General features: G+C 40.5%; 1 protein-coding gene across 1 annotated transcript in view; it reads right to left on the bottom strand.

Moving 5' to 3' along the window:
• Myof (myoferlin) overlaps positions 1–13,862 on the bottom strand; it is a 124,590-nt gene that overhangs the window by 73,825 nt on the left and 36,903 nt on the right. Inside the window, exons 6-16 of the mRNA XM_090346244.1 lie at positions 12,532–12,701; positions 11,790–11,918; positions 9,893–9,955; positions 9,760–9,810; positions 8,651–8,681; positions 7,930–8,045; positions 7,035–7,161; positions 5,661–5,764; positions 4,244–4,312; positions 4,097–4,140; positions 2,645–2,727 (exon numbers count right to left, since the gene is read on the bottom strand). Of these exons, the coding sequence (XP_090202370.1) occupies positions 2,645–2,727; positions 4,097–4,140; positions 4,244–4,312; positions 5,661–5,764; positions 7,035–7,161; positions 7,930–8,045; positions 8,651–8,681; positions 9,760–9,810; positions 9,893–9,955; positions 11,790–11,918; positions 12,532–12,701 (987 nt within the window). The remainder of the gene's footprint in view (positions 1–2,644; positions 2,728–4,096; positions 4,141–4,243; positions 4,313–5,660; positions 5,765–7,034; positions 7,162–7,929; positions 8,046–8,650; positions 8,682–9,759; positions 9,811–9,892; positions 9,956–11,789; positions 11,919–12,531; positions 12,702–13,862) is intronic.

Here is a 13,862-nt window from a genome sequence, read left to right as displayed (position 1 = left end):
CAAATCCTGTGCCAGGTAAGTAGTATAGCAACACCAGAAGCACCCCATATTTTTTTTAAATTTTTTATTGTAATTAATAAAAGGGTGCACCCCATATTTATACCCACATCACATGATTGTTTTGAATTAATATAAATCTTAGGTGTTAAGCATAAAGTGACTCCAAGCTTTGTTTCAACCAGCAGAGTCCCCACACCTGAATAACCCAAATTCACCAGCCCGAAGAACCAGTGAAAAAAGTTGGCTTCCCACAGCCAGCCTGGACACTAAAGTCCATGAGACTCTTATGTCCAATTAGCCACCAGAAAACCAGACCCCCCAAAAAATTGTTTTATGACTAACTTAGCTGGGATAAAACCCAGAAAATCCAAGTTAATTTAGCCAAAAGCTACAGAAGCAAACACCTATAGTCAATCATATATTATATGACTCAAAGCATGGTTTGGTTTTTTTGTTTCACTATTTTGAGACCTTGCAAAGGACCTTTCAGGGCAGAAGATCTCACAGGTCTGAAACATCCCTCCATCATAACTAAACTCTTATATCAATGTCTTGAATAATTATCTGTATATATCATGATTTCTACTCTAATAAATGGATTTTAGTTATTTTTATTGTGTTTTCAAATAGTTGCAGCCTACTTTTTAGTTTCTCTATTGACTTCTTCCTTCCTTCCTTTTCTTTCTTTACTGGCACTGGGCTTAACTTGAACTCAGAGCCGCTGGGTATTGCTTAGCTTCTTTGTTGAAAGTTGCTACTCTACCACTTGAGCTATGCTCTTACTTCCAGTTTTTTTTGCTGGTTAATTGGAGGAAAGAGTCTAATGGACTTTTCTGCCTAGGCTGGCTTTTGGCTCTTCAGATCTCAGTCTCTTGAGTAGTGAGAATTGCAGACATGATCTATTAGCACCCAGCTCCTCTACTGGTGCTTTACTCCAAAGTGATTATATCTGTATTGCTTACTTGATAAGAAAAGTCTTAACATTCTTGCCCTTCATTCTCTTCCTCTTTCCATTTCTGATCTCTATTTTCTATGCATTTACTTTATATATTATAATGCATGATGACATTTATACTATATTTAGAGCTTGGGCTACAGATTTAATAACAGTAGAAAATAAATAGTACCTGCATTATAGCAACTACATAAATATTGTTCTCTGCAGAGAAAAAGAAAGGGTTTTGCTTATATTTTCTTTGTTACAACCCCGATATTATGTAATCCCTGTGGCTTGCTGTGCTGAACATTTGAAAGGATCCTCTTGTTTATCTTCTATTAGTTTGATTAAAGTAATATTCCTTTATATTCCAATAACATTGTTTTCTGATCACCTCTTGTTTTTCCTAGGATTTATAATTGCCTTTCTTCCTAGTTTCTTGAAGGAGAAAACAATTGTTTCATTGTATGTGTAGTATCTTATTTTTGCTGTTGCTTAACTTAATGCTACTTGAAGTCTCCTTAAAATCAAGATAAAGGAAACAAGTTTATTGTTGCTGTTTTTTTGTTTTGTTTTGTTTTGTTTTTGGTTGTGGGGCTTGAACTCTGTGCCTGGGCACTGTCCCTGAGCTCTTCAACTCACCCTACCCCTTGAGCCACAGACCCACTTCTGGTTTTCTAGTGGTTAGTTGGAGATAAGAGCCTCATGGACTTTAGTGTATAGGCTGACTTTGAACCTTGATCCTCAGATCTCAGCCTCCTGAGTAGCTAGGATTAAAGGCGTGGGTCACCACTCCTGGCTAGGAAATGAGTTTCTTAAGACAAAAATTTCCCCCACATTTTTAGCTTTATTTAATATGTACAATCTGCTGACTACCAGTGACTCATGCCTGTAATCCTAGTTACTTAGGAAGCTGAAATCTCAGGCAGGAAAGTCTGTACCTGGTCAGAAAAGTCCATGAGACTCTTAACTGCAATTAACCACCAAAAACCCAGAAATGGAGCTATGGCTCAAGTGGTAGATCACCATCTTGAATGAAAAAGTTAAGGGACAGTACCCAGGCCCTGGGTTCAAGCCTCAGTAGTGGCACCCAAAAGAATATATTTCATCTATTGGCAATTACAAGAAGGTTTGTTTGGGCAATGCAAAAAACTATGATATTAATGTGTTAACATTAAATCATTTCCTCTTGTCTTCTTAATTTACCTCCTATATTATTTACTACAGTTTGAGGCATACTCATCAAAGCATATTGCCAGCTACCAGTGGATAGTTCTCAAGTGTGGAAAATAACCCAAAGAAAAATGCACTGGCTATCAATATGCACTAGAGTGAAAACAAAAATATATGGGATCTTAGCAATATTCCATGATTCACTGGCATTCAGACTTATTCCTGCCAGGGAATGGACTGGGAAGGGACTTCCTGTATTGGGGTGGACATCTATCAATGCCAGTCTAAAATCAAAATGTTAATTCTCTACCTATAATCAGAATGTATTAGGAGGCTTTGGATGGGAGCAAGAAAGCTAAAAATCTCCAAATTGTTGGTTGTTTTTCTTATTTTTCTTTTAGATATTACCAAAACATTTGTAATGTGTTACTAGGCTCATCATATTTGCCTTTTGAGAAATAATACCTATTACCAGATGCCCCCCAGTTTGTCTCTTCTCCAGAAGTATTGTGCCAGATTTGCTGAGTGACTTACCTTCTACTTCCCCACCAGAGGCAGCAATTTTAGAGAGGTATAAATATGTTGTTCCAACGACATCATTTTTGGTAAGACGGTCCCTGAGTAAAAGAAAAGGTTAAGGTCTCTGCCTATAAAGGTAAATCTTGGGGCCGGGAGTTTGGCCTACTTGTAGAGTGCCTTCGTAGTATGCACTAAGATCAGGATTCAATTCCTGGGTATTACATACAGAGAAAAAAAGCCAGAAGTGGTACTGTGGCTCAAGTGGTAGAGTTCTAGCCTTGAGAAAGCTCAAGGATAGTGCTCAGACCCTGAGTTCAAGGCCAAGGACTGGCCAAAAAAAAAAAAGATACGTCTTAATTTCAATAAGTATATTGAAAGGGATGACATTGATCAAGATACATTATATTAATAATAATAATAAATAATTATGATAAAAAACAGAGTTGGAAATACTCCAGACCTCAGAAATCCTCCAGTGCAGTGGGCCTTAAGCTTTGTTGTGCTTAAGAATTATGTGTAAGCGCTCCACCTTCATCTCCCTCCCCACCACTGCATGCCTGGGCTAGGATATATAAAAGTATATCCAAGTTTATTTTGATGAAGGATGACCCCAAGCTACCCTAAAGCAATGCTGGGCTAGTCAGACAATTATGAAACTGAAACATTATAGAAAGGTGGAGGTATTTTCTGTGTGTGTGTGTGTGTGTGTGTGTGTGTGTGTGTGTGTGTGTGTGTCTCATGGGGCTTGATCTCGGCCTGGGTGCTGTCCCTGAGCTCTCCAGCTCAAGGCTACCACCCTATTCCTGGGTCTGGGCATTATTCCTGAGCTCTTCAGCCCAAGGCTACCACCCTACCCTTGAGCCAAGCCCCACTTCCCATTTTTTAGAGTTTAATTGGAGATAAAAGTCTCTGATAAGTGCCTAGGCTGGCTTTGAACCTTGATCCTCAGATCTCAGCCTCCTGAGTAGCTAGGATTACAGGCGTGAGCCACCGTGCTGGCTTGTGGAGGTATTTTCTTATGGCCATTTTAATATCATTTTTATAATATGAATTAATCAATTTGAAGCACATGACATTAGTATAACATTACATAAAGTAATTGCATATATTTTTATCATGTTCACACTACTTATTATAACTTAACAATTATAATGAGCTATCTATCCCTATTTGGATAAGGAGAGAATTTCCTTTCCAATTCAAGTATTGATTGAATACATAATAAGTTATGAGTGCTTACTAAGTGATAGGTACTGTTTCTCTAGTGTAGTTGTTTGCCTAGATATTTTCATGTTGTGGACACAAACGTACCCATGCCCACTATAAGTAGTATAGTACACTTTGTGTATATCTGTATGTGGAGAAAACTTCAATATATCCCAAAGTTAATCCATCTAGAGTAATGTCCACTATATCCAAATGTTCAATTCTTTAATGATGCTTAGATATTTGTCTATTTCAACTCACCAGTCATATACTGTTAGCTTTATTTTTTCACACATTGAAGGAAACTGTTAAAATGAAACAAGAAAAAAAAGGAAATTATTTCTCCATTTATTCAGTAGCTACTAAAGAAAGTACTCTCATATTTTCTGAAGGAAAAGGAAGTCAAACCTTGATCTGAAGATTGACCACTTGATTCCACACAGGGTTTGCATTTTTCTCGATTATATTTGTGCACATCTGCAAATCACCAAAATAAAATTGTAGAGAATGGAAGGGTCTCATTTCTAAAATTTTCAGATATATAGTATATATGGTTATAGGCTTAGTAACTGAGTAAACTTTGTTTCTCCCTCCCTACCTCCTTCTCTTTTGGTGCTGGGAATATAACCTTTGTATATTCTCGAATTCTCTACCACTGAACTTTTACTCAGTACTCAAACTTTATTTTTCTTGATAATGACTTGGTAAAATGTGACACAAATACTTATCTTTGCTTTTTTCCATGCACTAAACATTTGTACTTATCCATGTCTTCATTAGTTTGTAATTGCTAGGTGTCTAATATTAGATAAATATAACAAAGCAAGAGTTAAAGCTTATTATTATACACTGATAAACATCATCCTTATTACTTCAGTAAAGATCTTTGTATCCTGCCCAGCAGAATCCTCCTTACCCCAAATGCTCTTCTGCCAGCATCTCTTACTTGGTTCAATTGCTTGGGCTTAGAACCAGGAGGCACTGTGTCTCCCCTTGTCACATGGCCCATCCAGCCCATTAGTAAATCACAACACTTAGATCTTTATGCAGAACCTGAAATGCTTCTTGACAGATGCCTGACTTTGGCTCTTATCTGAATCTCCACTTCTGCCTTCCAACTTTTCAGTTGCTCCTCTGTGACCCTCAAACTCCACTCAGAATGAAACAAGTCAGTATCTGGCTGATAAAGCCCTGTCTGCTACACCACACTTTTTACTTTTCTGGACACACACACACACACACACACACACACACACACACACACACTTCTTGTCACCTGATCTATCTTCTGTGTAGCACTAAGCATTATCTGAAATGATTCACTTTCTGGTTTGCTTGTATACTGTCTGTGGTGTGGTTTCAACGTCTTTCCCACACGTTCATGAGTTGCAAACTCAATCCCTAAATTCGTATGTTCATGGTGTTTTGAGGTGAAGACTTTGGGAGGGAATTGGTGTGAAATGAGATCACCGGGGTAGATGGCCCCCATGAGGGCATGGAACAACTGTGGCTGGCTTGAGAATTTGCCTAAGGTTAAAATAATATTTGAATCTTGGAAATAACTTCAATAACATTCATACTTTTTGCTATTCTAATCTTCCAAAAGATTTCATTTTCTAATGGGAGTCTTGCATGATTTCCACTCCAGTACAATGCTGTGGAAAAATTTAGTGTGTTTGATTCAGATGAAATCCATGTTCTTGCAGAACAGTCTGCTCATCAGGGGGCGATTTTAACAAAATGCAAGCAGGAATTCCCTCCAAGGAAAGCAGCATACTAGCAATGTTTTCTCTAAGAGGCAAGCGTGCTTTGAGGCCATACAAACCTTTTTTCCAGCAAAGGCAACTTCAACGAAAGGATCCACGAGGTTTTTCTTATCTGCAGTGCCACCAAATATCTCCTTTACTGTCTGAGAGAAAGCATCATCCACTGCAAGGGAACACATTACACAGCAGATATTACATTTGCTTCTCTTCAAAGAATGAAAACAATTCACCAAAATTTAAAATGTTCTCCTACGTGTGAGGAAAGGTGTACACGAATTGTACAAGACATCCTCTGGAGAAATCCCAAAGTTCTAACATCAATGACAGTAACTTTAAAAAATAAGCTCATGAATTACAATGTTCAGAAATAATTATGAAAGAAGATTTTTTAAAAGTCTGTCTTCAGAATGTCTTCAGAAGGGAAAAGCCACACGCTCTGAAGGGATTCATGGGCCTCCTGCGGACCCAGCTCCCCTTTCCCAAAGCCATCAGGGAGCAGACAGGCCCAGGTTCCCAGCTCTTCTTGTCTTAGTTATTTTTCAAATAGGATTTTACATTTTTGCCTAGACTGGGCACGTCTGATATTCTTCTTCCTGTGCCTCCTCCATAGCTGGGTTGACATGTGCATGCCACCACATGCCCGGCTTCCTGGTTGAGATGAGGTCTTCTTCATGTTTATCCTGAGCTGGCTTTGAACCACAGTCCTCCTGATCTCCAACTCCAGAATAGCTAGGATGTATAGCTACCTTGACTGGCCCTTGCCTCTGTGTATGTGTGTGTGTATGTATGTGTGTGCTACTAGTCACACCCAGCTACTGACTCTAATCTTTCCAATGAAATGCTTTCAAAGAAAACTTCGATAATCTATTCAATGACCAATTAATGTTTCACTATGAATTGATTCATGTCTCACTAGTCACTATTGACTATAGTTTAACTCATTGTCGCAGCTGAGACACTCAAGGCTAGTGCTCTACCACTTGAGCCACACTTTCATTTCTAGCTTTTTGCTTACTTGGTGGAGATAAGAGTTTCTTGGGCACATCTGCCCAGGCTGGCTTTTTCCCAGTCCAGTATTGAACACATTTATTGGATTTCAAAATTTCAAATGGTCATTTGGGATTAAAAAATGATAATAAGGCTGACAGTACTTACTGCTCACCTCTCCTTAACATTGTCTAAAAGGAAAAAAAAAAGACTCAGAGGGAAAAGGGGATTGAATGGAATTAGCCAAAAGCAGGTGAAGGAACATGGATCCAAAATCAACGGGCTGTACAAGAAGCTAGTGGAGCCACATGATGAAAATAAGGCCATGAAGCCTTCACAGCAACAAAACATGCAGCAGGGAGTTGTAGTGTTCAGAGAACAAGTTGAGAACATTCCATCATGCACATAACTGACAAACCTGGGGCCAAGAGCAAATCCATACATACTCTGCGGGATGTCCTCGGCGCGGTAGATTTTCAGCAAGAAGGTCACCCACCGCAGGGCAATGCCAGCAGGCAATAACAAATTGCTCTCCACATCGTCACTGTCGATATCACGGTCTCGTTTCTCAGGCTATTGAGGACACATGATTAAACTTACATCTATAATTCAATTTATGTATATAGAAAAGCAGCACTTCTACAAAGTCAAATTGATGCTTGTAAAGGGAAAGGAATGAAAACTTTGCTTCTATTAAGATATATGATATAATATAGTCCATAGGGCTATATAGTATATTTATATATATACATATATGTCTATATTAGGTTCAAGACTGGTGACTCAAACGTGGTACCTGCTTGGCTAGTATTCTATCAACTTGAGCCACACCTCCAGACCCAACCATTTCTATTTGGAATCTCCATGGTTAGGGTATTAAGAGTTCAGTCATCAACTTTCTTTCAACCTCAAAACTATTCGACAACACAAATGCTTATAGGACTTGTGTCCTTCTGTAGTTTTACGAGACCTCAACAAGTGTGTATGCATTACTAATGCTTTTCCACTATGCCCAGTTTGTGGCCCAATTTCTCAGAAACCCTTTGAGTAGCAATGCCTAATTCCACAAGCAAACCCTTCTTTGTAGACAAAATCAGTCTTTCTAATGATTCAAGAAAGTCCCAGAAACACAAATATCTTTCCTAAATTAAATTCTCACAGACTCTAGGAAGTAGAATGATAATCTATGGTCCAGAGAGAACAGCTTTTCAGAAATAAAGGGAACTATAGAGATGAAGTGACTAGAAGTCCTGCTGCATCTCACAACCAATGGCCCAGTTGCGTCCGTCTGAGGTTGTCTTGGTGTGAAAAGAGCAAAAGGTAGACCCTTCAGGGACTCACAGGGGGTTCGTCTCCAGCTCCCAGGACAAACATGCTGACTTTCAGGTAACCCTTGGCACCTGAACTGGTATCTTCAGGGTCATTGAGGAGAAGCCATTTCCTCATGATGGCATGACCTAAAATAAAAGAACAAAAGGACAAGGATACTCTGAAGACTTGCAGGTGGCTCTGTGATTTTATCTGCTGGAAGAGCAACAAGCAATTCCACAAACTCCACAAATGTGTCAGCACAGTAATATCTTCTTTTCTGTAGGTAAAATTTCTATCTTACCCACTGACCTCAACCCCATCCTCCTATTCTGATGTGACTTAAACAAAGCCCATTTAAGCTCCATGACAAGTGTTATAATTTGATCTTGAAAATTCTGAAATATTCTCTGATTTTGAGCCAGGAGTTTGGCCAGTGGTAGAGTGCTTGCCTAGCATGCATGAAGACCCGAGTATGATTCCTCAGTACCACATGCATTAGAAAAGCTGCAAGTGGTGCTGTGGTTCAAGTGGTAGAGCACTAGCCTGGAGGAAATCCCACGACCAGTGCTCAAGCCCTGAGTTCAGTCCCCTGGACTGGAAAAAGAAAGAAGAAAAATGGTGGTTTTCTATTCTTTTGTTCTATTTCTTTGATTCCTTGGCCTTAAGATTTTCTTGATTTCTAGAATCTTCCTCAGAGTTAAAAGGAATGAGTGTAATAGACACTTTAGGTTGACAGAAATAACACACTTACCAGGTTCATCATACACAAATCCAACATCGATCTGGGAAAAAAGTAATTGAAAGTAAGTCATATGGAGTTGTTTAAATCAGACTAGTGACTTCAAAGAAAACATCATTATTATATTTAAAGCCAACACTCTTGCTCTTAGATTCCTATCTTACTATGTATCCCCAAAGTATGTTATATGTGACCCACAGAAGACCCTCGATCCTTCACTGCTGAATGAATGAACTAGTTTTAGAGCTGAAAGAGACCATGAAAACAGGATGACCAATATATCCATGTTCACCTGAGACTTTCCTAATATCTTCATGAAAGTACAAGGTATCCTGGGATCATTAATCATTACAATAATTAATCTGCCCAATCAATACTCTTCCTCCCTTCACTAATGCTAACACCAATATTAATATAACCATTGCTTGGCTAGGCACTCGTTGTGCCAGATACTTTGCTAAGTGCTTTGCATATGATATTTCATTTAACTTTCCCAACGATCCCCTTTTATAAATGAAAAAAAACCTAAGCAGCAGAGAGATTGAGTTTCCTTAAAACATATAACTAGGTGGTAGCAGACAGAGGATGATGCAGCTCTTTCTGACCCAGGACTTTTAGCAACTGGAGTTCTTCTTTTGAGAGGCATCTTATTTTCTATAGAATTGCTGAGATAGAATTAGCCAAGTATTTAATTCCAGTGAGAGTAACTTGGGAAAGCAGGGTGCTTGCTTTGCCTGGTATGGTTTTTCTTTCCTATCCCATACTTATAACTTCTGGTTATTTAGATAGAGCTGTGGGTCCATTGGTGAGTGGAATTGGGTAGGGGGAATTCTTGCCTTTGTGGCCATAGGCTTGCTTCCACTCATAGATGAGGCACTAGCAGAAGCCCTGATATGGGAGCTTCAGAGTATGTTGCTTTGGGGCCCTGTTAATATCATACTTTGGGAGTTGACAAAACCCAAGCAGCTCTCAGCAAGGATCAGCAAGGTGTTGGTCCTTTAAATACTACCCTGAGATGTCACCAAAATGAATCCTATACTCTGAGTCCTGGCCAGGAATCACATTCCCTGTCATTATGAAAGTTCTCCATATGAGTTGGGTAAAGCGACTGCTGTCATTACCTTGAATTCCCCCATCAGACAATCTGCTCGTAGAGAATGGGAATTATAAACCTGGAAGAAAGGAGAGGCGTGAGAAAGTGGTCGCCTTTGTGTGTCAGCTAGTGAGCAACTCCCTCCTTCCCGTGCAACTTACCCGGATGCTGACAATCTCATCCATCAGTTCAGAAGGGGTTATGTGGACATTGTAGAAAAATAACTGTTGAAACAATAGAGCACATGTCGGAATGTTAACAAGGGGTTCAGGTTTGGTAGGACCTGATGCAACAAGGCTGTGAGCTTGGCTACACAAATGCAAAACCCATTAGAAATTAGTTTTAACCATGGTCAGGCCAAAAAGTGTAAGCTTGATGTAAATCCACTTCCTCACACTGGAGTAAGAAGGAACAAATGAAGCATTTATTTAAATGAAATCATTCATTTGGGTGGAACTATGGATGTAAGGTCAGTTCATGCTGTCAGGCTTCCTACGATGGGTGTTTAAGGCTGGCGTGATCTTGAGAGCTCTCTTAGTTCACTAACTTTGTATATCCATCGTTTTGGTCTAGTGACTCTCATTTTAATCGTTCCACAAAAATGGGTTCAAATAAAACTTTGATAATCTATTAATGTCTTACTACTAATTGATTAATGTCTCACTAGTCAGTGTTGATGACAGTTTAACACATTGCAACAGCTAAGCTTCAGACAGTGGATTCTTGGGCGATTAATATTAGAAATTCGAAGGTTACTACAGATCAACCTGATGAACATTAGTCCTAAAAGAAAAAAAAATTTAGGATTTATTTAAAGTAGACATTTTTCTTTGAGTTTTTATTCAGAAATATTTCAAATCCACAGGAGAGTTGAAATGACAAATATGACCTTTTACCATGTTCCTAACCAAGTTAGGGACATTTACTTCATCTTTTCCATTTTTAACTATTTGAAGGAAAGGTCTAGATATTATGACATGCCCATAAAATACATTTGGAAATTAAATGTAGGTGGCTCACACCTGTAATCCTAGCTACATAAGAGGCTGAGATATGAGGATTACAGTTCACAGCCAACCCCAGGCAGAAAAGTCCATGAGAATCTACTCTTTTTTTTTTTTTTTTTTTGCCAGTCCTGGGCTTGAGCTCAGGGCCTGAGCACTGTCCTTGGACTTTCTCAAGGCTAGAGCTCTACCACTTGAGCCTATGTATGTATGTGGTAGCGAGGAATCGAACCCGGGTCTTCATGCATGCTAGGCAAGCACTTTAACCACTAGGCCAAACTCCCGGCCCCGAGAATCTACTCTTTAATGCAAAAGCCAAAGTATGGTTAAGTGATAGAGTGCCAGCCTTGAGTGAAAAAGCTCAAGGCCAGTGCCCAGGCTTTGAGTTCAAGCTCCAGTACTGGCACACACCCCCCCCAAATGGTAGAGTGCCAGCTGGCAACCATCTGAGATCAAACCACAGTAAAAAGCAGCTACAACATTTGTATTCACCAAACACATCATATAAATAAGCAAAAAATGCTTCATTTCATAAATACATTAAAAATTTCTATAAACCAAATAACCAATAGAAAAATGCATGGGACTAAATAAAAATTTCACTTAAAAAGATAACCAGCTGGGTGCTGGTGGCTCACTCCATAATTATAGCTACCCAGGAGACTGAGATCTAAGAATTCTGGTTGGAAGCCAGCCCGAGTCAGTCAAATCTGAAAAATTCCTACTTCCATTTAGCCAGCAAAGTGCTGCAAGTGGAGATTTAGCACCAGACACACTGGAGCAGAAAAGGCAAAGCAAGAATCATGAGGCCTTGAGCTCAAGCCCCAGTGCTCCAGTGCCCCGCTGCAAAAATAAAAAAAAGAAAAAGAAAAGAGCAAAGGTACATGAAGGTGACATTATGCGCTATTGTCATCACAAGGAATGGATCCAAAGGAAAGTTGTGAAAACATCAGAATGACTCGGTCAGCTGATCAGGTGGTTGTTAACTGGGTGTTCAACACTGGAGCTCAGTGCAGGACAGACAGAGCGGGGTTTCCATTCTCCAGCCACTCACCTCATCAAAAAATGGGTTGTTCCCTCTTTTAATTCTTGTTCGGTGGGTCTGGCCACAGATATGGACCTTGACCACGGGCCTTATGTTGTTTCCACTTAGCTGCCGACCCTCAATCACTCTGACTCGGATCTGTGAGCACAAAATGGGGTGTGGTTAGCAACCCTACACCAGCGTGGAGTGCAAAGGGGCCTCTGATGCAGCCTCAGCTCTTCAATCCATCCAGACGGTGGAAACAAGGGCAGGGCGTCTTTGCTGGTGCTCGTGGTCTGGGAGGGGTGACCTCTGATCATTCCCCAGGTGGAAACTGAGTTATAGAGATCTGGAACAGCTGAGAGATTGAAATAGTTCAGAAAAGGCTGGACAGACATGGCTGAGGTCACTGCTCTGACTCCTAAACTCTGGTGATAGATTCATTCCCTCATCCTAGAACCATCGCTGAGCTCTAAGGCAGTACCCAAAGCTATGAACACTGCCATATTTGTGCCTTTATCTTTCGATTCCCTCTTGCCTACCTCTAAAGGAGGGAAGGCTGGATATATTCCTTGGAAAGGCCTCATGCGCATATGACAATCCCCACTTCTGCTTACATGAAGGCACACTTTTCTTGTTGGGTTCATGCCTGATATGTTTCCCAGATGAGCCACTTCCCACGGGAATAGGCCTGTTTTCACATCACAGTCATTGCAGGGACACAGGCCATGAGGTGGTGAACCAGGAAGCAGAGCACCCGGGCTGTGTCTACCTGGAAGTCCTGTGGTTTGTTGGACAGCATCCGCCGGCTCTTCTTGCCTTTAGTAAGCCTCCGAGCAAGCTGAGCTTCCGACATTGCCCCCACTGGTCCTTTGGGCCCAGGAACCCTGCTGGGACCATCCACTCTGTCTTCACCACCTGGGTCTTCTTCCTCCTCTTCTCCTGGATCATCAGAAGGGAATCCAGTTAGAGACAACGCTTACCTGTGATCTTCAGAATTTCCAAGGTGGGTGATGAAGATGATATTGATGCCACTGGCTTGGGACTTGGGTTCAGATAGGGTTTTGTTTTGGGTTTGTTTGTTTCAGGAAAATGTGACTATGCTGTACAGGCACTTGCTCAGACTTCCTTCAAAGAGACCAAACAAATGCCAGAGATCTTACAGCTGGCATTCTAATATTTGAGCCAACTCTCCAAGCAAGCTTTTTTTTTTGCCAGTCCTGGGCCTTGAACTCAGGGCCTGAGCACTGTCTTTGGACGTTTTTGCTCAAGGCTAGCGTTCTGCCACTTGAGCCACAGCACCACTTCCAGCTTTTTCTGAGTATGTGGTACCGAGGAATTGAACCCAGGGCTTCATGCATGCTAGGCAAGCACTCTACCAGTAGGCTACACTCCCATCCCCCAACCAAGCTTTTGTGTTGGTTAATTGGAGATCAAGTCTCACAGACTTTTCTAAGTGGGCTGGCTTTGATCCTTGATCTTCAAATCTAAGTCTCCTAAGTAGCTAGGATAATAGTCATAAGCCTCTGATGACTTGTCAGAGGCAAGGCTTTTTTTTTAGTGGAAGTTGGGTGACATTATTGGAAAGATAAATGCAGCATTCCCATACAGTACTGTGTTGTATGCATCCTGAGCACTCGGTCTCTACTCAGTGGTTATCTCTTTGGAAATATATACCTTTACCATACCAAGAGGTAAAATTTAAGAGGGTTTAGAAGATTTGTATCTTTGTCTAGAAAAATAACAGCGTTTATTTAACCTGCCTTTGAATTTTAATGGTCGTCTTTGGCAATTCAAAATCATGGGAGAGATTTCCTTCTCACATGCAGCTGCCTGCATGCTGGAGTTAGTTTGACCAGATTGCCACGTCATAGTGTGGCTCTTTAAAGCTTGGGTTATATGAGCTATTTCCTACTCAGTAGTGTTAATTAAAATTGTTTTAATACCTTTCTTTGTCTTTTCTTTATGTGTCAGTCCTATGGCTTGAGCTCAAGGGGATGAGGGAACTCTCCTTTAGATTGTTGCAGAAGGCTAGCAGTCTGCCATGTGAGGCATACCACCACTTCCAGCTTTTTGCTGGTCAGGTGGAGATGAGAGTCTCCT

This window comes from Megascapheus bottae, chromosome 15 (genome assembly GCF_031878675.1).
Source record: "Megascapheus bottae isolate mThoBot1 chromosome 15, mThoBot2.hap1, whole genome shotgun sequence".
Classification (NCBI taxonomy): domain Eukaryota; kingdom Metazoa; phylum Chordata; class Mammalia; order Rodentia; family Geomyidae; genus Megascapheus; species Megascapheus bottae.
The sequence above is the reverse complement of the archived record's forward strand: the minus strand, read 5'-3'. Positions and strand labels throughout refer to the sequence as shown.